At 46.9% G+C, this 23,459-nt stretch overlaps 1 protein-coding gene across 1 annotated transcript; it reads left to right on the forward strand.

Moving 5' to 3' along the window:
• Positions 1–1,205: 1,205 nt before the first annotated feature.
• On the forward strand, positions 1,206–22,978 carry LOC147732911 (uncharacterized). The gene is made up of 3 exons (XM_086954988.1): positions 1,206–1,282; positions 18,467–18,873; positions 22,368–22,978. Exons 1-3 carry the CDS (start codon positions 1,206–1,208, stop codon positions 22,976–22,978), a joined length of 1,095 nt encoding a protein of 364 aa, XP_086811114.1.
• Positions 22,979–23,459: the final 481 nt, after the last annotated feature.

The following is a 23,459-nucleotide window of genomic DNA, read 5'->3' on the forward strand; positions in this document are numbered from 1 at the left end:
CAGTCAGAGCTACTGGATGGGGAGACAATGTTGGCTGAGCTCCAGGCAGGGCCGCAGGGGCAAGATGACGCCCTGGAATTAGCACGGGTATTGTGGGATCAGGTTGCAGATACTTGGGATAGATTGGATAAGTATACTCTCAAGAAATTTCACCAGCGGCTGCAAGCAAAGGGAGATAAGCCTCAATATTGTGTAAGGAACAGGCCCCACTTTTGGTTACCAGCCTCCAAGCTCAGCCGGGCGAGCTTGTCTATGTTCCGGCAGCTATGCTGGAGGTGTTCCTGCACCACCTGCAGACAGTACACAGGGTAGATCCTCTGGTAAATGCAGACCTTTATATCCCCTTTTTGGAGGGCCTACAGTTGAGGCAGGTATCTGAGGAAGCTAGGACGGATCTGGATGTGCAGATTACAGAGGAATCGCTGAGGGAGGCGATAACGGGCATACCAAGGGCTGAGACACCGGAAGGCGACGGGCTGCCCATTGAGTATTACCAGGCATATTCGGCGGTGCTGGTCCGGCCATTGTTACAAACCTTTAGTGAGTCATTTTACAGCGGAATGTTGCCTTCCTCGATGTGCGAGGGTGAGATTTGTCTGATTCCCTGACGATGATCAACAGAGATATAGCATTTTTATGTAAAGTGTTAGCCAAACGGTTGGGACCACACATAACCCATTTGATTGAAGAGGACCAGTGTGGCTTCATCCTGGGCCTTAGCACGTCTATGAACTTGCGACAGCTGGCTCACATACTGCACAAGACGCAGGAGGCCCCTGAGGAGATGGCGTTGGTGTCGATCGACCTTGAAAAAACATTTGACATGGTTGATTTGGGGAACCTGCAAGAAATCCATGGAAGGCTGGAGATTGGACCACGATTCTGAAAATGGGTTAAACTTCTATATACAAATCCTGCGCTATGCATGCGAATAGGACAAACCAGATGGTGCAGTGGTTGTTGGGGCGGGGCACGCGGTAGGTGTGCCCGCTGTCACCACTCTGTTTGCACTGGCCATAGAGCCCATGACGACATGGACAAGACAGGAACTGGGCTGCTGGTGTATACAAGTTGGACACAGCACGCACCATATCTCACTCTATGTGGATGATGCATTGTTCTATGTTGCATCCTCGCATGATGCCATACCCCAATTGCTGAAGTTAATGGACCAGTTTGCAATTTATTCAGGGCTGCCTGTAAATATGCGCAACTCCCTGGTGTTCTCCCTAGCAGAACTGAGAGAGAACGAGGCTGGGGAGCTGCCTAGCCTGGGAATGAGGTAGGGTATGGACCATTTTCGATGCCTAGGGGTGCAGGTGAATCATGGGGATGCGTAGTTGCTCCAGCTGAATATGAGCAGGGTGGTTGAAGCGCTGAAGCGCTTCGTGGAATTCTGGAATGCGCTCCCATTGTCCCTAATGAGCAGAATAGCTGTGGCCAAGATGGTAATGCTACCAAGATGCCTATATGCCTTGTAAAATGCCTAGTGCCCGACCCCCCCGAAAGTGTTTCAGCAGTGGAATTCTCTACTGGTGACTCTGTTTTGGGCAGGTAAACGCTGTAGGGTTGCACTGCTGGTGCTCTCGAAATGGTATGAAGAGGGCAGGTTAGAGGTGCCCAGATTTGAGCTTTACTATTATGCTGCCCATCTCCAGCAGGCTCTGCAGTGGATGGATGAGGTTGATAACTGGGAAAAGCGATTACTTGATGGGGGAGTGCAGTCAGAGGAGCTCCCTATGATTTTGATGGATAGTGCTGGGGCGAAAGCGGAGCTGCCTTATGTGGTTAAGCAAATAGCCTGCTTGTGGCAGAAAGTTGTGGAAGGCGTGCTGGGGCGGGCTCACTTCCACCTGGAATTGTCCATTTGGCAGTTGGCTCCTGTGCGCAGAATGGTGGAAAACCTGTCTCTTCAGGCATGGAGAGAAGGTGGCTGCATGGTATTGGCGGATCTGTATATAAATGACACCTACCTCACATTTGAGCAAGCGTGTGAAGGGTTCGATCTGGGAGAGGGGCAATACTTGCAATATGCTGGCCTGATGGAGATGGCCAAGGTGGCATGGCCCATGTATCCTGATATGCCCCAGACCACTGAGACCTTATACATATTGCTAACATTGGAGGGTGGTCCAGATTGGTGTCTTTATTGTACAAGACCATGAGGGCGGACTCGGGTTCTCTACCTCTTTGGGGGTGGGAAACTTGGAACGAAGATTTGCAGATGCCATTGTTGGAAAAGGACTGAGTGAGAGCATGTAAGCTAATGGCTAAGGTGTCTTGCAATGCCTGGTTGAAGTTGCTGCATTATAACTTCTTGCAAAGGGTGTATATGACCCTGGCGAGGCTCCATCGCATTTATTTATTTTATTTATTTTTGACTTTTGTAAAGCGCACTGTTACCGTACGGTGTCCTGGCGCTGTCTAGATAGCTCCTATATCTAGGCCTCCAGTTTAATTTACAAACAGCCAAGTTTTTAGACTTCTGCGAAAGGTCATCAAATCGGGAGACAATCGTAGTGCCACCGGGAGGGCATTCCAGGCAACAGCAGCCCCTCGCCTGAAGCTTCTACCCCCAACACACTTTCCTAGTGCATGGGATCTTAATCAGTCCCAGAGTGGCTGACCTAAGGAGTCTGCCTGGTCTGTACCAGTGAAAATATTGCCTTAGGAACGCTGGACCAATTCCATGGACTGCTTTGAATACAATACACATGCTTTTGAATAAGATCCGCTTCCGCACTGGAAGCCAATGCAGCTTCACAAGTCCGTGCAAAATAGGTGCAAACTTGGGCAAGCCTGTGAGGAGGTGAGCTGCTGCATTCTGTAATATCTGTAGCTTATTGAGTACTCCTTGCTGGGCTTCAAGGAGTAGACTATTGCAGTAATCAAGTCGTGTAAGCACCAAGGCCGTCACCACAGTTTTTTTGCAGTCAACTGGAAGAAACGGGAGAACCTTCCGAAGGATTTTCAGAGTCCAGTGAATAGATGAGGCTAAGGCATTTACCTGGGGTCTGAATGAGAGTCTATCATCTATCACGACCCCCAGGTTCTTAACCTTACTGACCTGGATGGGGAGAATCCCCATCTCTTCCGGCCACCACCTCGGGCTCCAGAAGTTGACCGTGGAGCCAAACAATATCACTTCGGTTTTGGCCGAGTTAAGCTTTAAGCAATTCCTGGCCATCCATGTGCTCACAGCAGTCATGCATTCCTGAAATTTACCGGCCACGTCATCCTCTCTCCCTGGTAGCAGAGACACTACTATCTGTGTGTCGTCTGCGTAAGATGTTAATTCGAACTCATTGGAGCAGATGACCGGGGCCAAGGAGGAGACATAGACATTAAACAGGGTCAGGCTAAGCAAGGACCCCTAAGGGACCCCGCAAGGTGGTTGAAAGGGTTTGGACTCAAAGTCACCCAACGCGACCACCTGGACCCTGTTAGTCAGAAAAGATCTCAAGATGTCTAGGGCATTCCCCTGGACCCCGCATTCTTCTAACCGGTCCACCAAGATGGTATGGTGGACCATATCAAAGGCCGCCGATAGGTCCAGCAAAACCAAGGCCACCCGACCCCCTGAGTCCATCACTTTCCTGATCTCTTCCGTTGATTTGATCACGGCGGACTCCGTACTGTGGCCAGGTCTAAACCCATGTTGTGAGCTCTCTAGACTTTGAGTGGTTCCTAGGTATGCACTGAGCTGGATGTTCATGATTCTTTCTATGATCTTGGCCGGCAATGGTAGTCTTACAATCGGACGATAGTTGTTGGCGTCAGTAATATCTAAGTTGGGCTTCTTTAATAGGGGTTTGACAGAGGCCCGCTTCCAGCTCGATGGAAAATCCCCTATCTCGAATAGCTGGTTAAATAATACTGCTAGAGTATCGGCTATGGGGGCTGCTGCTTGCTTTGCTACCGTTGCCGGGCAGGGGTCATGAGGTGAACCTGATTTTGTGCTCAGCAGCTGCCTATTGATCTCTTCTCCCTTAACTGAAGCAAAAGCAAGCAGTTTAATGCCCTGTGTGTCCGCAGTCAGGCTCCTAAACCTAGATTCCTGCAGGCTCTGTAACATCTGAGCTTCCAAGGATACAAAAATCCTTCCAACCTTGTTCGTAAAAAACTGAGCTAAGTTTTCACGGAGTTCCTGGCTAGGTGGCATAGCTTCTGCCTTGGGCGTGGCCAGGCTTGCAACCGTGTAGAAAAGTTCCTTAGGGGAATTTTTAACCCCTTTGGGAATGGGAGGCATTGATGTCTCCCATTCACATGATTGTCCTAGATGTCATGGTGCCTACACAGGGTTTGTGCATTTGGTGTAGGTATGCCCAGAAGTCCATCAGTACTGGATTGAGGTAGTAGCCCGTCTCCGTGGGAGGGTGGGAATTGCACTGGAGGCCACGCCTAAGCAGTGCCTTCTAGGGTTGGTACCGCAGCGTAAGAAGAGGAAAATGGCCAACAAGCTACTACAGCTAGCGTTGGTGTTGGCTAAACGGAGTGTTGCTATCTGCTGGATGGGTGAGCAGGCCCCCTCTTTTTGTAAATTGGATGAGAGATGTGGGGGAATGGTCTTTGGCAGAGGAACTGCATATGAAAACCTGCTGCAGGGACGAAAAGTTGGGTGAGGTTATAGCAAGTTGGAGAGAGCTAAGCAGAGAATCGTTGAATCCAACGGGGCCAGGTAGTGAAAAGACAAGTGAGTCTGATGGTGATCATAGCATGCAAACGTTGGCGCTGGTGTCAACGCATAAATCAGGACAAATGTAAAATGTATTCAACTGTGTTATGTGCTTGGGACTCTCATGCGTGAAATGGAAATAAGTTGATGGATATTGTCTCGAAGGATTCTGTATATGGCCGCTCAGTTCTTTGTGAAGTTTATAAATAAAGTTTTAAAAAAACACAGTCACTGTTGTTTCCATGTGATGATCAGCTTTTAATTTGATGGATGTGACAAATAAAAATCAAGCACACAGGAATGATGAAATAATATGTCAAGGGAAGATGTAAATATAAACAGGCAATTCTGTGTATTTCAGAAAGGCTTAATGTGAGTGCATATCTGAAACTTGGAACGTAAAGTCGATAGAAAGTATTTTTTAAATGAGTATTTTGAAAGTAAATCAGAATTAAAAGTAATGCTTCACCAGCAAATCATTGCATTTATTTGTACTTTGATTTGCTGGTGAAACATTTTTAGTTGTGATTACACCCAAAACACATATTTAAGTTGCGCTTCTATCACTACAATGGAAAGAGGTTATTTAGGTGTGTATTTACAAAGAAAATCATGTGATTAAAAGCCTTCATCTAAGATTATGTTTTGCAATTAAATCTGATGCACTCAGAATTAAAAGTAATGTTGCACCAACAAATCAAAACAATAAAATAAACACAGTATGTTGAAAGTATTTAACTTTGATATGCCGGTGCAACATTATATTTAATTGTGAACGCATTTGAATTACTTTTACAACATGCGCTCAAAGTCTTTGTATCGCTTGATTTTGTTTGTAAACACACACCCAAATAAAGTCTTTAAATTGAAGTGATAGAAGTGTGAATTAGCCATGTGTTTTGAAAGCCAATCAGAGACACTTAGAATTACAAGTATATCATACCGATGCCTGACCTGACATACACCAATCATGTGTAAAATAGCTAAACAGGCACCTTCAAAAAACAGTGTCTTGCTCTTGACTTCCGTCTTTGAATTCACAGCAAATGTGATGAGATAAGAACAAGATTTACAAGCCTGTTCACGGCGGAGCTTGGGAAAGTGAGTGAAAACACAAGCACTGGTGTTAAGTGCTCTTTAAGAAAGAAAAAAGTAGTTCCTGAAACAGATCCTAAAATAGAAGCAGTGGAGGGAGATTGTACTTGGTCCATGCTCTCGGGCAGTGCTAAGCACAGGAAGCAGCATGACAAATGCATTCAATAGACAAAATAGGAGAAAGAATATGAGAGCTACGATAGAGACAGCAAATGGGAAGGCTTTGGGTGGGCTGAAGCCCACAAAGTATATACAATATATTTCTTTGAGACAGTGCATGCACTGTCTAGCCGAGACCTAAACAGCATACCGTCAGTTACCAAAATACTGACACTCTAAATACCAGAGTTACACCCTTCAGAATCCCATGCAGACAGATATGCATTCACTAATGTGCAAATCTCTTTCTCTCTCTCTCCCCACCCTTCATAGGTATATAACCAACCTTCCAGTGCCCATCTGCGTATCTATTGACACCCAGCCTGTCAGCATTCGGCTGTAGATTCATCTATAAAAACTGAGTCTTATTCATGTGGACAGTATCATGAAGAACAGAATTACAAGGAGGGGCAATCATGAATGCTTGATTTAGGGTGCAAGACACTAAGGTGTTCTTTTCAGTGAAAAGTAATCAGATTTGGGAATCAACTCTACTGACAATTGGATTATTTTTTAGGTCTGGTGTTAGCCAAACCCTTTTGGTTTTACTAAAATGATGTACATAAAATGTACATATTGGGGCTTTCAAGCAGCCCTCTTCATCCATTGGTCTGTTGCTGTGTCATTCACATTTTTCTTCTGCCCACTACAGCACACAGGATAGAGCAATGGGTCTGCTGATTGCTAACTTCACTGTGCCAGTATACTGCTCTTTCTGAAGGAGAATGCTGCCAAACAAAGTAATTTATTTTAATGACAGGGATTACAATAGCACTGCTTTTTATCATACTGATAAGAGCACAGCAGTCTCTCCCCCAACATTAAAGTTTTACAAAACACAAAAGAACCAAACAAGTATTATAAACACCAAAAGACTGGCAGCACTCACCAGGCCTATTGAGTTTGCCAACAATTGTTACATAACGTGTTTTCTACATGTGTTTGTGTTTCTGCAACTACTACAGCACTTGATGTAGGCCTAGCGGAATCCTCACTTTTCTGCCTTGAAATAATTGATTACATGTTGTGTGCCATATAATGATTGAAGATATTTCAAAGTTGTTTTCTAAGATTTGGAAATTGCTTTGCATTTCCCCTTATGGCTCTTATAATGTGAGACTCCCCAGAGGACAGTGTATAAAAGACTTATATTTTCTAGATCCAGAAAACTATTTTAAATCATCAAAAAACTTTGCCAACTCTCATGGCTTTGGCAAAGCTTAATGTCTTGCACAGTAGATGAGGTGGAAACATCCTCAAGAACGACTCCGTAACAATGGGTTTCGGAGTCACGCAACCGGAACAACGACGTGCATGAACAACGAGTTAGCCTGAACCATGCATGTGCGTAGTTCAGGCTAAGAAGGTCTAGTGTTAGTGCAGAGCGGAGTTTAGAGGAGCGTTGGACAGGCACAGGTAAGAGGGGTTTGGGTTACTTTTAAGGGGCTTGTGTTAGTTTTTAGGGGTTCGAACGGGATCGAGTTAGTTTTTAGGGGGTTGGGGGAATCGAGTTAGTTTCAAGGGGGTGGGGAGGTTGGGGCAGTTTGTGTTAGTATTAAAGGGTGGGAGGGGATCGAGTTAGTTTTTAGGGGGTGGAAGGGTTTGTGTTAGTTTTGAGGGAGAGTTTGTGGTTCAGTAAGTCGAGATTCTTTACTTAGTGGTTTAGATTGGGTTGTTGTTTATCCTTTGTGGTTTAGGCACTAATGATTTACGAGGTAGTGATTTAATCATACAACCAGATGAGGCATCTGAAGATACATTTTTACAATTCATATACATTTAAAATAAATGGTAAATCCTAACAAAAACTAAATACCAGACAAGGAGGGGAAAATAAAGCAAAAAAGATTAAAAGAATTAAAACTTTTAAAAGGTATCGCTCTGCCACCTTAAGCCAGACAGAATCCCTCTTCAACCTCCTTTAAGAAAGAAGTAAAGTCTCTTCTCCTAAGGAAATTCACATGAACATTTGATTTAATTCCCATTACGGATGTTTGTTCATAAAGACTCAATGTTTCACTGTCTGTCTTCTTTTGTTTCTGATTTCTAGCCCTTTAAAGCGCTCTGATACCGCAAGGGTCTTATTCGCACTATATAAAACCATCAAAATTAAATAAATAAATACATTTATTGAAAATAGTATTTTTCTTACTTCTTGAACTTCCTAAATGGTGTGGGTCCAGGGACGTTTCTAAAACAGACCCTTTGAGAAGTCACATTGCTAAATTGTGAGAATTTGTAAAAGAAAATGCGGAAAACGTACAAGAAAAGCAGAAACAGGACTATGATGAAAAGGCAAATTGAGAACATTTCAGCCACGCGAATGGGTGCTACTTCTTCTTCCCTCTGCTGACAATAAGTTGTTATGCCCATGATAAGGCCCTTATAAGATACTTAAAAGAGTGGAACAGGTGAACCTATTAGCTGAAGTTACCACAGAAAAAGGAAGAAGCACAATTTTACCACAAACATATTTTTAAAAATGGGAAGGGGCTACTCCTTTAGATGTAAGACTATCTGACATCACCAAGCAAGAGGAAGAAGGTTTGAATATAGATGAACAATTAGGAGTTAGTGTAAGGAACGCAATACAATAATTATTGAGGTGGTTTCCTATACTTTTGCTAAGAACCCAGGACAAACTTATTTCATACAATACTTAACAGTGACTGACACAGGGAAAATCATCAAACAGAAACCCCATAGCAAAGAAACCCCATAGCTAGAACGGCAGTGACCTGAGAGGAAATGCAGGAAATCTTTAGGATCTTTAGAATCTTTAGGATCTTTAGGAAATTTAGGCTTCCATTAGTAATTATAATTCTCCACCCTTGATGATATATTTCAAGTAACAGTGCTACCATTTGGCCTGAACAGAGCACCAGCAAATTTCCTTTTTTATTGTAAAATTTTTATTGAGAGTTCTTGACAGTGTAAAAACAATATGCAAATCTTTCAATGATACAAATTCATTATAAATATGATCTTCCAGCAATATTAAAAATAGAGAAGTACAGAATCAAATTACCAGATCCCATTAATTAAAATCTGATAAAATGAGCACCATTGACTGGTTAATTAATAAGCCGGATACATTGAGCCAAAGGGATGTATAATAAAACATGGTGTAAAAGATATCAGGTAAGATAATACGATAGGATATAACTGTGCATGCGGATTGAGATATATAAAATGGTCGTAGGCAAAATCATATATCCTAAGACATTACTGGCCGCCGTATATATCCACTATTGTCTAGTGGCCCTCCAAGCGGCTATAGGTGCCCAGATCTTCAGCCCCATTTCTCTTTTTTTTTTACCCTTAAGTTCATAGAGTGCTGCTTCAACATTATGCATTCCCAACAGCCTACATAACCACATTTGAAAGGTTGGGGCCTCAGTATCTTTCCAAGCGGCTGAAATTAATATGCGAAGTACAGCTGTTGCGATAAAGACTAAAGCTTCAATCTCAATATTTAAGTTCAGTTTACTGTCACATCTTGCAATCATCAATGTTGGGGATAGATCTATTTTAACGTCTAGCAGCCCCTCCAAGAATGCCTCCATCTCCGTTTTAATTAGTGCAAGTTTCTCACACTGATAAAACATGTGGATAATATCGGCAGGTCCTTTAGAGCATCTGGGACAGTTATTATCCGCCCTCTTGCCCCAGTCATATAACTTGGAGGGAGTATAGTATAAATTAAATAATGTTTTAAAATGCTGTGCTCTTAAATTAGAAGAGCTTAGGAATCTTTTATCAATTAAGAGGGCTCTGTCCAGGTCAATATCCGGATCATCCAGTTTAGAGGCCCAGCCTGCCTCAGTTTTAACAATATCATCAAGAGATCCCTCCATAAATAATCTGAATACTCCCCTAATTCTTCGACCTCCCCCCTTCAAATAATCCAAAAGGGCACACCTCTTATCAAGAGTAATACGAGGCCTCCTTGATTTGATTGTATTAACCAGCTGAACATACTTGTAATCTTGACTTCCCTGCAGAGAGTACGTCGCTGCTTCAGATCTTCCAGAGATCTACATTCATCCCTTACCATTATTTGCCCCAGTGTCACAATACCCTGTCGCTCCCAATATCTCCAGAACCCGTCATCACACAGATTAGGGAAGAGACCAGAATTCCAAAGTGGAGTATGGTGATTATATCTAGAGATTCCCAGGGCTTTCTGAACTATCACCCAGACCCCCCATGTACCTTCCAATAGTTTGTATCTTGATTTTTTATACGGTGGTGACCTTACCTCGGCCGAGTAATGCATCGCTAATTTACAGCTGGGCGATTGCATACTTACCTTGGTATTGGAGTCCTACATGATGAGGCTCCGCCATTGGGTGGGCTGATAGGACTTAATCAGCTACTGTTGATAGTCTTTAGTTAGGTTCACTTCCGTGCAATCATACCAGTGTTAATTATCACTCCTTAGCACCTTTGACTTACAGGCTCTGTTGTTATTTAGGCCTACTACGACCTCCTTACCGGGTTTAAAATAGATTCTCACATGAGTGATCCGGGCTTCTGGCCATTGATCTATGGCACAATCATATTTCCAATCTGGTGGCGAAGTATTTGCTCCCTTCTTGATAAATAAATATTTCAAATTCATGACATGCAGGTGGTATCTGTAAATTCTCTATTGATTCTTGCAGCGTAAAGCAGGTCAAACACTGTTTAATCCGTGTAGTAAGTCTTTACCAACATCTTTGTTTACAAAAGTCAGCCCTCATCATAACATGCTCTTCTTAGCAGTCACATGGCAATGTGGGCATTAAGAATGCTTGGAAGTAGAAGGGTGGCCTGTCCGTGTATTCACAATTCTGTGTGAGTGTCTAAATGTATTGATGCTATTATCGTGCACTGTTACTCTTTCTGAAAAAGGGGACAGTGACTATGCAAAAAAATGTAATGTGAAGCTGAGTTAAATTAAAGTTTATAGCAGAGTGCCTATATGTTAGTAAAACTCTACAAATCAAGTGAATTGATATGAATGTATCCTGCATTTTTGGCTTCATTTTGATGAAATGAAGGTAGATTGCTTTGTAGTGTTGACATTTTAAGGAAACAGACAAAATTGCCCTTTTGGAATTCATAATTGTTTCGATGCTGCCATATTTCTTTGTTTTTATATTGTAATAAAGATTAGATTCTCCCAGAACAATCTCTGTGCTAGCATGTGGTCAATACAACACCACTGCCTAGTTGTCTCTCTTCTCGACCATTCCCACATAAATGGAAATAGGACACTTTGTAATAGGTGAAAAAATCTGGGTTCCAAAGTCCTTTTGATCTTGTGGTAGGGAAGCCTTGACAGAGCCCTCTCCTCACTCCCCAAGAGGTTAGTACAAAACCTTTGAATGTTAGTCAGCATCTCTCAGGGCACTATTTTTGGTAGGGCCTGGAGGAACAAGAGTTTCCTGGGCAGAACTGCCATCTGGCAGGTGCCAGGCTACCCAAGATATACCATTGTTGTTTAGTCCCTTTCAATAAACGATATGGTACAAGTAGCCGCAGCATATAGACTCTCCAAGAGGGAGTTACGCTGAGGCAATGGTATCTAATCAAGCTCCGTTGAAACTGATCTATCTCACACAACCGTACCAGTGTTCCAGGGGTGACATTGAGATTTAATGCTTCTGATTCATATATACTGACTTTGAAACCCAAGACTTTGACACTTGAATCTAGCCTAGATAGCAGCACCAAAGAGATGGACTACATCCATGAGACTAGTACCTCACCTATAAAGATTGTGAGTTTGAAAATGTCAGGACCGGGGCAGATCCTCCGCATGTCAGGGTTGCAGTGTACTTTGTTTGCCTATGGATTTATATATAGAGTGAAGCGGAGGTGTGGAAGGGACCAACCCTACCTCATTCCCCAGGCCCCTCTTTATCTGTACTAGTCTGTACCATTGATCCAGATTCACGCATGCAGGAATCCGTAAGAAGCTTGTTCTAAACATGTTCATAAATCTGTGCCTAAGTCTGAAAGCTCTCATTGTTTCTCCCAGACATTTCCTCTCTGCTCTGTCAAAGTCTTTCCCAGTTTTAAGGGAAAGCGGCATAGTATACCCCCTGAGCCAAAGTGGTGCAACTGTAACATGTGTAATTTTTCTCATTTAATCCAGGTGAAGTAGCAGTGGAAGGAATCTTTTGAAACGCATCACCAGGAGCTTCATATATACATTAGAGTCAATATTTAATGAAAAGGTAGGTCTATAGGACCAGCATTCCCCCATTCTCATCCCTCAGTTTGAAGATCACAAAGATCGCTGCCTATGCCATGGAGCTAGTGACTCCTGATGAGTCAGCGAGAGATGAAAAGTCTTGTAATGAAGTGTACCACCGAAGGCCAGAAGGTTTTATAAATGGAGGTTTGAAAAGCTGTCTGGGCCAGGCACCTTGAAACGTTTCAGTTGTTATGCAGCATTTACTGTGTCTTCCTTCTGGTTTGGCCGAGCAATTTCGACTTTAACAGTCAACCTGTCAAGTCTTCAACTCTCACAATCAATCAATCAATACAGGGTTTGTTAACCACAAAATACTCACCAATAGGGTCTGAAGGTGCTGTGGGGGGCTTGCAGCTCCTGGATGTTCAAGGTAATTTTTCGAAGAGCCTGGTCTTGAGGTCCTTCAAGAACTTGGAGAGTGTTGGTGTCTGTCGGAGGTGGAGAGGGAGTGTGTTCCATGCCTTTGCCCCAAGGAAGGAGAAGGAACGACCTCCTGTTCTGTTCTTCTTGATGCGTGGCACCGCCACTAGGGAGAGCTAGGCTGAGCGGAGGGATCTTTTGGGTGCGTGGAGTGAGAGGTCGTGATTTATGTAGGCGGGTCCGTTATTGGGGAGGACTTTGTGAGCATGTGTGAGAAGTTTGAAGGTGATTCTCTTCTCGGTGGGGAGCCATTGTAGTGCCCGCAAGTGTTGGGTGATGTGACAGTGGCACAGGAGGTTGAGGACTAGTCTGACGGAGGCATTCTGAACGCTCTGGATTTTGCAGGTGAGGTTCTTGTTGATCCCATTGTAGAGTGCGTTGCCGTAGTCCAGTCTGCTGCTGATGAGGGCGTGGGTGATGGTTTTCCTGTGTTCGAGGTTAATCCAGTTGAAGGTTTTTCATAGGAGACTGAAGGTGTGGAAACAGGAGGAAGTGACAATGTTGATTTGTGGGTCCATTTTAAGTTCAGAATACAGGCTGATTCTGAGGTTGCATGCGTGGTCAGTGGGGGAGAGTGGGTTCCTGAGGGTGGGGGCCACCAGGTGTCGTTGCAGGTATCAGGTGTGGGTCCATGATGAGTACTTCGGTTTTGTCTTTGTTTGGTTGTAGGTAGCTGTTCTTCATCCACCTGGCGCCTGCTTCTATTCCTTCTTAAAAGATGCGATTGAAGATGTTGGTTTCGTTGAATAGGTAGAAGAGAAGTTGGGTGTCGTCTGCGTTTGATACGATGTTGAGCCCGTGGGATCTGATGATGGGTGTGAGCGGGGCCATGTAGCAGTTGAACAGGGTGTGGCTGATGAACGATCCTTGGGGGACTCCGCAAGTGGTCGTTGTGGGATCTGAGAGGAAGGGTGAGAGTCTGACCCTCTGCGTTCTGCCGGAGAGGCAAGAGTGGATCCAGTTGAGGGTCTTGTTCTTGATTCCTGCGCCGTGGAGTCTGTGGGATGGGGTGCGGTGTAAGACTGTGTCGAAGGCTGCCGAGAGGTACAGGAGGATGAGGGCCAAAGTCTCTCCTCTGTCGAGGAGGGAGTGGATGTCGTCTGTTGCAGCAAGAAGGGCGGTTTCGGTATTGTTGTTCTTCTTGAATCCTGATTGGGAGGGGTTGAGGGTGTTGTGTTTTTCTATGAAGGAGGCGAGCTGACTGTTGGCCGCTTTTTCAATGACTTTTGCAGGGTTCCGGGAGTAGGGAGATCGGTCTGAAGTTCTTGAGGTCGGTGGAGTCCGCCGAGGGTTTTTTGAGGAGAGGGTTGATCTCGGTGTGTTTCCAGTTGTCAGGGAAGGAGGTGGTCTCGAAGGAGCGGTTGATGATTTGTAAAAGCTAGGGCAATGATATCTGCAGTTCTTTGGTAGGTGTTGTGGGGGCAGGGGTCTATGGGGGCCCCGGAGTGGGTTGACTTCATAATCTTCAGGGTGTTTTCAATGGTGAGGGCAGTCCAGCTGTCAAGGGCCAGCTGTGTAGTGTAGCGAACAGTGGGTGTAGGTTCTGCATGTAGGTTTTCATTGTCGAAGTTATCATAGATGGTCTTGATGTTGTGATGGAAGAAGGCGCTGAGTCTGTCGCAGAGGTCCTGGGTGTATGGGATGTCAGTTGTCGCACTGTTGGGTTGGGCGATTTCTATGATGATACCGAAGAGTTCCTTGCTGTTGTGTGCGTGGGTGGAGATTCTGTCTTAGAGTGCTTTCTTACTTGAGTATCTGATGAGCTTGTGGTGGGCAGCGGTGGCTGCTTTGAAGTTGTTGAGGTCTGCTGTGATTTTGGAGTTCCTCCAAAACTTTTCGAGGTGTCTGCAGGTTCGTCTAAATTCTCAGAGTTCGGTGGAGAACCAGCTGGCTGGTATTATTCAGATAGTGTGGCAGGGCCTGCCTGTTCAGCATTATGGAGTCACTAGTAAAATCAATGGAACTCCAGACTTTAACATGGATGCTAATAGTCTCCCAGGTTTGTTGCCCATCTTTGTAAGGAGTACTCCAATCTGTTGAGATCAGGCCTTTAATACTGAAGACTTTCCCCTACAGCTTTTGCGATTGTATCGCTCTTCTACTACCTTTAGATTGTTGAAGACCTTTGCCCTCATATTCTCCCAAATTTATTTAGGGTCATAGCTTTCTGTAACAAAGCTATTACCACTTTCAAAGCACCGCAAGTCATATTTAAGCTACAGTTCCCTGTGTCATGTCATTTAAATAGAGGCATTCCCTAATGATTTTGCTATAGTGGATTTAGTAATCAGGTCATGCAAAACTGGGTCATTCAGTTGTCAATCTTTTCCTCATATGGTTCACGGTTGTTCCACGCCAAGAGGCACATCATTCAGGCATGGTCAGAGGAGAAGACTCAATTCTATGCTTGTGTTACACTGTGACATAGTGTGGCCTATAAGATGACTATTCTGGCATAGGACTTGCACGATGCTGAATAATGTAACTAGTATAGCGTCTGCAGAATGTGAAGGTGCATGTGTGCACCAGCCCCGACTCCTTCAGCCATTGAATTCCCTCCTTTACCTTCCAGTCTTCTTTTGCATTGGCCTCAAATCAATATTCTAGTCTTCTCCACTATTAGTGGCCTCATGAACATCATTATCAACCTCCTGAGGGATTGGTCTTAAAGGGGGTTTCTAATGGAAGTTTGGTGTATTTTTTTGAAGTTATAACCTACTGCCTCGTACTCAACCATCCATTCGGGAGCAACCACATGCCTTTTTTATATATGAAGCGCCAGTCAGGGAAAACCCTGTGTGTAGTGCTAGGCAAATGCCTACCTTGGCCTGTTCAGACCTAATTGATGATAAATATTGGAAGAGTAAATACCAAAAACGCAACCAATAGTAGTCTTTCTTAATTAAATGCTTTGACTCGATGAGACAAAGGCCACTACCTAATTTTTTTAAGTATTTTGAAGGTTATAAGATGCTTTGCTAGTAGTTCGGCCTTCTCACATTTAGGATACTATCTTCAGGTCGATTACACGATCTAAATGTTGGTGCAATCCAAAGTCTCCACTGCATATCCCTTATAGGACTAATTCATTGCCTACTACTCGTAACAATACCCTTCCAGACCCCTGCCCCACTGCTGATCCTCCTCACACCTCCAGTTCACTGTACCACTAGGGAAGGGCCTGATATGGGTCTTAGTGCCTTCGATCACTATTCTCAGTTGATGCCCCTTACTCCTTCCTGTCTCTAGTGTGCGAGTATGGCCTGTTGCCTGCAGTTGGTGGATGGCCACCTTCTGTTCCTTCCTCATCGGGTCTGTTGTAGGCTCTTTTTTTCATCCTCTTTTCTATATATCTGTTTGGCAATTTATTGAATTTTCTCGTTTTGAATAAAATCCGTAGGAGAGTTTTTACTTTTAATGTTATCTCATGAAACTGATTACTACCTGTATGGCAGCTGCAATGTATATGCATACATCAACACAATGTATTAAATCTGTATTTCCAACCTTGCAAAATTCTTAAAAAGACGGAACGCGTGTTGCCAGATCTCTTGCTGGAAGCATTGTTGCACAGAATAACCTAACAGTGAAAACTCTTTGGATCTTGTCATTGGCGTCCGTTGGAAAAGTATTTGTGTGTTCCACAAAAAGGACTGTTAAACTGGAAAGGATGCTATGCTCTAATTAACAGCTTTCCAAACTGTGTGGCGCGACATGTTATTGTGTCACTCCCCATGTGTGGGTGTGTCGAATCGGCGCGAGATGCGACGCAATGACATCTAAGTCTCTGGCTGATATTAGGGGAATGCAAGCCTCAGTCAGGACGTGATTGCGACATACAGATGGAAGGCAAAGGGGGGCTTGGGGGGGGGCAGCCGACCGTAGGGAGGTCCCCACCCCCGGGCTGATTGGGAGGGGCTAGTGGGGGGGGGTTGCGCAGAGCGCCAGCCTTGGGCTGGTTTTGGGCTGGTTTTGGGCTCCCTCGGTTCCTACTGAGGGAGCCCAGCTATATAATCCCCTGGCCCCGCCTCCCGGCCACCATTTTAGGTTGAATGACCTGGTGGCCGGGACTTCATAGTGATTTGAAAATTTTTATTAGTTCTTTGTGCGAGTTTAGTGGTGTTATTCGACATGTCTGGGGAGGATTACAGAGTTCTTGAGGCGATCCGCCTTCTCAGTGAGGCTGGACGCCTGGACTTGGTCCTAGGTGACGTGCCTGGCGCGGCGCGTCCTCGGCGACAGGCCTCGGCGCGTGTGGCGGCGGTGGTCGCGGCGTGTGGATCGCCGAAGAAGTCACGGAGGGAGCCGGTGAGTGAGAGGGGCCGCCCGCGCTCTAGGAGAGCGGCCCCTGGTACTGTGTCGCGTGAGGGGGTGGAGACGGTCGCGCTGCGCGAGGCGCCAATGGAGGAGGGTGTGATGCCGGCTCCCCTGGTGTCTGTGGGGCTGCCGGTGAGGTCGCTTTCGGTCCCCGCGGCCAGAGGCAAGCGGGCCGGTAAACGCGGAGGCAGGAAGCGCTCGGCTTCTGCCTCCGTGTCGCATGACGCGGACATGCTGAGGGGGGAGTTGGCGGTTGACGCGCATGCGCACGTTGTTTTACCCGGGCCTCGCGCTGGCGGTGAGGATGTGTTGCCGGCTGTTGGGCCTATTATACAGTCTGTTGACCCTGTGGCTTTGGGGGCTCGGGGGGGTGGACAGGCGGTGACCCCGCTGGTATGCGCAGGGGCTGGTGGTGATCGCTTTTCGACGCCGGTCCGTTTCTCTGGGGAGGTTCTGCATGTCGGTGATGTGGGTGGTGGTACAGTGCAGACGGCTTTTGTGCCTTATAGCCCCCTGTTGTTTTCCCCCCCTGCTTCAACCCGGGGGGAGGTAGTTTCTGTGCTCAGTGGTTCCGTGGGGGAGGGGGAGTGGGCACAAATGGAGAGGAGGGCAGGGGCAGGTTTGTTAGGTGAACGGTCTGGTCGGGTTGTGTTGGGTGATGCACAGGAGGCTGGGGGTGGTGCTGCTGATGTGCATTTGCAGGGGAGTGGTGATAGGCAGGTGGGTGTTGGATCTTGGGAGGGTTTGGATGTTTTTCCTTCCTGGGCAGAGGGGATTCGGGATGCGGGCAGGGCTGCTCCTGTCCAGGGCACTGATATGCTGAGTGGTTTTGGGGGCACTTTGAGTTTTCCGGGTTTGCCTGTTGGGGGCAGATCGCTTGGGAGGTTGGAGCCGCCCCGCTCGGATATTCAACAGGGAGGGCAGGGTGGAATGGCTTCGGGACCTGCGTCTAAGATTGTTCAGGAGTTGTTGAACTGGAGTAGTGGTGGTGAGGACGTGGAGCCTTCCCCTCCTCGGCGGGGGTTGTCAGTTCGATCTAAGGGGTCTGTTTCTCAGGAGGTTGGTCAGGTGCAGTTTCAGGATTCTGGATTTTGTATGGCTAGTGGTGTGGATAGTTTTGTCCGTTCTGGTAGTAAGGGTCCAGGCACATCAGTTCGGCCTTTTTCTTTGCAGGTCAGTGAGCGTCGTGGAGAGGCAGACTTGGTAGGGTGGAGTGCGGCCCAGTTGCACCGAGGAGAAGGGAGGGTGGAGCCTGGCGCGGCATACCCCGTACCGGCGAGGGACCCCGGCGCGGTCAACGTAAGCAGGTCAGGCGCGACCTCGTTGGCCCCAACGTCTTCCTTTCAGGATCTCGGCGCGGTCAGCAGAAGCAGGTCGGGCGCGTCCTCGCTGGCCCCAACTTCTCTTGCTACAGGTATCAGCGGGGTTGGCAGAAGCGGACCAGGCGCGTCCTCGCTGGCCCCATTGTCAGGTTCTTTGGATATCGGCGGGGTTGGCAGAAGCGGGACCGGCGCGTCCTCGCTGGCCCCACGTGTTTCTTCTCATCAACAAAGGGATTCATCGTTGGCTAAAGTGTATAAAACTGGTCAACGTTGGGGGGAGTACAGACGGGTCCAGTCGGCTCCCCCGCCTCAGGTGTCTGTACGGGCTGGTAAGGCCCAGGTTGGGTTCAGAAGTCCGCCAAAGGTGTTGGCCCCTCCTAGGTTGGAGGAATCGTTGGTTTTAGATTATGATGAGGAGAGCCCTGAGGAGGGTGAGATACGTGCTGAGGGTGCAAGGGGGGGGCTTTTTCACGCTTCTGATGATGTTTTACAGGCACCGGTGGTGGTGCGTCCGAGAACTACAGTCTCCAGACCAACCCGGGAGAGCGGCCCCGCGGTGAGGGTTCCACGGTCAGGCGACGACGTTGAACAGATGGCATGGAGAGCGAGGCCGGCCCAACTGCCTTTATTGAATCCAGGTGAGCTGGCTGGTGCACGGGACAAGCCGTTGATGGTTTCTGTTGGAACGGGGGGGGATCCTCCTGCAGAGGGCGTGGATCTTAAGCTCCATAAAGGTCGTTATGTTAAGGATCAGGGAGTGGGCACGGGTGACGGGGGTGTGGGTTCTAAGGTGGATTCCGGGACTGTTACAGAGCCCATGGAGGTAGGTAAGGATCCCCCACACAGCAAGGAGCTTAAAATAAAGAAATTGCCTTACATGGGCATCACAAAACCGTTGGGCGCTCATTTAATGCTGTCCACTAAGGAAAGGATTTGGAAAGGGGAGTACGTGGAATTATTGAAGCTCTTACACAGGGAAGTTAGGTCTAAGGAGGGGTCTAAGGAGGAAGAGTACGAGTTGGCCAAGCGCCCTAAGGTTCCTTTGACCATCGAAAATTGGACTGCGGCATTTCTTATATATGCTAGCGTGTACTGTGAGAAATTCCCTGAGCGCTGTGTGGCCCTGTTTAAGTATATGGATGTGATCAGAAAGGCGCAGATTACGGGCAGTGGTTATGCCTGGTCACAGTACGATGAGGAATTCCGGGCTCGGATGGCTTGGGATCCTGAAGCGAAATGGGGGGAGTTGGATAATGACCTGTGGCAACACACTATGGGAGCATCAGCGGGTGGTAAGACGATTTTCACAGCTAGTGGGTATCCATTACCTTCACAGCCCTTTCAGGGTAAGCCCACTCGGGGAGGGGTGGGTGCAGCTGCGTCAAGTCAACCTGCCGATGGGACCTGTTGGGATTTTAACAGGGGATACTGCCCGAGAGAGTATTGCAAATTTAGGCACGAATGCTCACAATGTGGTAGAACGCACCCACTGTCCAGGTGTTGGGGGCCTCGAGTTACAAGGGGCAGGCAGTGGTCACAGCAGTCAGCCAACGCCCCTGCTCCTGCACAGCAGCCTCAACCTAACAGGGGAGGGAAAAACACTTCTGGAACTGGGCCCAAAGGCTCATACGCCAGTTAATCCTTTTCACTTGGCTGTGGCTCTGAAGGGTTATGGGAATGTTGAAGCTGCTCAGTTATTGTTGGTTGGTTTTCAGGAGGGTTTTCGTCTTGGTTACACAGGGCGCGGTTGCGGCGGTGGTCAAAGAATCTTTTGTCAGCCAGTGAACATCCAGAGGTGGTACAAGACAAATTGGATAAGGAAGTGCGTGAGGGGAGGATGGCGGGTCCTTTTGACGATTGGCCTTTAGAAAATCTTATTGTCTCCCCAATTGGTGTGGTACCTAAAAAAGAGCCTGGGCAATATCGTTTGATTCAACATTTGTCATGGCCGGAGGGCTCATCAGTTAACGATTTCATTGATGGTGAGGCCGCTTCCGTGTCTTATTCTTCAGTGGATGTGGCCATGGCCCTGGTTGTTTCTGCTGGCACTGGTGCGGCAATGGCAAAGTGTGACATCAAATCTGCTTTTCGTTTATTGCCTGTACATCCTGAGGATTGGGGTCTTTTGGGGATTCAATTTCAAGGAAAGTGGTATGTTGATAAGGCTCTTCCAATGGGTTGTTCCATATCCTGTGCGCTGTTTGAGACTTTTAGCTCATTTCTCCAATGGTTTTTCACGGACACGTCAGGACACCAGCTTGTGACCCACTACCTGGATGATTTCTTTTTTGTAGGCGCTCCCAATTCCTCAGCTTGCCAGAATGCTTTGCGAACATTTCAAACTCTGATGGAATTTTTAGGTGTGCCCTTGGCACCCGAAAAGACAATGGGCCCCTGCGCGACCATGTCTTTTTTGGGGATTGAAATTGACTCTACTGTGATGGAGGCACGCTTACCGGTGGATAAAAAAGCAAAAATGTTGGACCTCTTACATGTGATGTTGAACAAGGCTAAGGTGACAGTGAAGGAAATTCAGGTGCTGCTGGGCCATCTTAATTTTGCTTGTAGGGTGGTCAGGGCAGGTCGAACTTTTTGCAGGCGTTTGGGTAGAGCCCTGTCTGGTCAGTTTTTACCTCACCATCACGTCCGCTTGTCAGCCGGTGTTAAGGAGGATCTGCGGATGTGGGTAGCCTTTTTACACTCTTTCAATGGCATTCCTTTGTACAGAGAAGAGAATTGGATTTGGGACGTCCAAATTTTTTCAGATGCTGCAGGCAGTGATGGTTTCGGTCTTTACTGGCAGGGCAGATGGTGTGCTGAACAGTGGCCTGCTGCGTGGAAGAACGGAGGCAGGAGTATTGCCTTCCTTGAGCTTTTCCCTGTGGTGGTGGCGTTGACTCTGTGGGGTCAGGAGCTTGCTCACAAAAAAGTGCTGTTTCGAATTGATAACAAGGCTGTAGTGGACATTATCAATCGGCAGTCGGCCAGGGATGCTCACATCTTGAAGCTCTTGCGAGTCTTTGTGTTGGGGTGCTTGACGTATGACATCAGTTTTAAGGCCTTACACATTCCTGGAGTGGACAATGACATTGCGGATGCTTTGTCTCGTTCACAGTGGGAGAGATTCCATGGGCTAGCCTCGGAGGCGGACAGGACGCCGACCCGCATGCCAGAACATCTGTGGACTGTAGGCGAGACAGGGTTTTGCAGTTGGTGGTAGGTTCGCTTGCACTTTCCACTAGGACAGCGTATGAATTGGCATGGAAAGAGTTTTTGGAATCTGGGGCCGACTGGCGCGCTCCGGGCTGGAGACGATCTGAAGATGTGGTACAGTTCATTCTTCACTTGATAGACAGGGGCCTGACACGTGTGACGATTGCTGGAAAATTGGCTGGTATTGCGTTCATGGGCAAATTACTGTGGGGCTATTCTCCTTCGGCAGGGGAGGTGGGTAAGCGCATGCTGGAAGGTTGGTCTAGGGAGAGGGGTAGGGAACATATGGTTCGCCGACCTTTGTCTTGGCAGACGTTAGCCCGAGTTTTGCAGGTTTTGTCCTCAGTTTGTTTGAATGAGTTTGAGGTTTGTCTGTTTTCTACTCTTATGGTTTGGATGTTTTTTGGGGCTTTCAGAGTTTCTGAGTTGCTGGGGTCGAAAGTTGCTCTTGGGGTGGGGTGGGAGAATGTTCGATTTTTGGAGACGGGGTTGCACGTCTGGTTGGCTCGGGCAAAAACTGATCAACACAGCAAAGGGAGGGGCATTTGGCTGGAAGCTTCTTCCCCTTCTGAGACGTGTCCTTTTAGGTGGGCTAGGCGTTTGAGGGACTGTTCGGGGGCCGCCTTAGAGGGCCCTGTTTTCCGACATATGGATGGTTCCAGGGTGACTGAGTACCAACTGCGCAAGGTTTTGCGTAAAGCGCTGCGATTCTTGGGGTTGGATGAGACACAGTATGGTACGCATTCCTTCAGGATTGGAGCAGCAACAGAAGCTCATAACAGGGGTTGGTCGCAGCAAGACATTATGTCTTTGGGGCGTTGGTCCTCCAACTGTTTTAGGCGCTATGTGCGGACTGATCCTGTTGTGGCGCCTGCGGATGATAATTTTTCTTGAATTTGATGCTGCTTTTCTTTTTCAGGTTCAGTGGCCGGCCCCCGTTCTACTGTCATGACGATCTGGATAGTGGGACATTCCTTCATTAGGCGCGCGGAAGATCAAGCTATAAGAAGCTATTTTGGTTCCACTCTTGGTTTTAATTCTCGTCTTTTTAATGTTGTGTGGAAGGGGAAGGGAGGTATGATTTGGAGGGAGCTTATCCCAGCCTTGAATTCTTGGTTGGTGGGAGGTGTTTGTCCTGACGTGTTGCTCTTGCACCTTGGGGAGAATGACATTTGTGGAGTGAAGGGAGTGGTTTTATTGAGAGCAATGAAGAAGGATCTTTCTCTTATTCGTCAACAATGGGCGGGTTGCCATGTTTTGTGGACAGAATTGGTCCCTAGAAGAACCTGGAGGGGTGCGATCAAACCTAGGGCGATTGATAAGGCTCGGCGGAAGTTGAATCTGGAGGTTTCCTGTTTTTGTAGAGATCTGGGTTTTGGGCGGGTGTCCCATAAGGACATCCGGTATGACAATGTGGAATTCTTTCGCGGCGATGGTGTTCACTTATCTCGTATAGGGATGGATTTATATCTATTGGAATTGCGAGAGGTGCTCTCCAGGTGTTTGAAGATTCAAAATTTCTTGGGTTGAGGTTCTGATTCCTTGGTTGGTCGGTTTTGGGGGGCAGAAAGAGAGGAGGGTAATTCCTTTCCCCCTCTTTTCTGGGTGGCGGAAATTGGGCGTTCTTGGTCAGCTGGGGCATGAAGGTTGTTGGGTTTTTGATAAAGTTGGGCTATGGCTGGAAAAGTTTAAATAGTTGTTTCGTGGGGTGGTTACAAGGTTTCGGGCAATGTAAGTTGTTGGTGGGTAAATTTTGCAATGTGATGCTTTGCGGTGGGTTGGGATGATATTTAAATGATTATCAGGTTGTTGTATTGTTTGAATTGTAATTATGTTGTGCTGGGTGGGGGCGGGGTTTGTGACGTGTTAGGGGCGGGCCTGACGTTTGGGGTTGTAAGTTAACATCTTATTTAGTGAGGACTAGTTTTGTGAGGCGGTTGCCAGGTTTGTATTGTTGTAAATATGCACCTGTTTCAATAAAAGCGGCCTTTTGCACACTCTCAATTTGGTC

Source organism: Lissotriton vulgaris, chromosome 2_1 (assembly GCF_964263255.1).
Source record: "Lissotriton vulgaris chromosome 2_1, aLisVul1.2, whole genome shotgun sequence".
In the NCBI taxonomy this organism is placed as follows: domain Eukaryota; kingdom Metazoa; phylum Chordata; class Amphibia; order Caudata; family Salamandridae; genus Lissotriton; species Lissotriton vulgaris.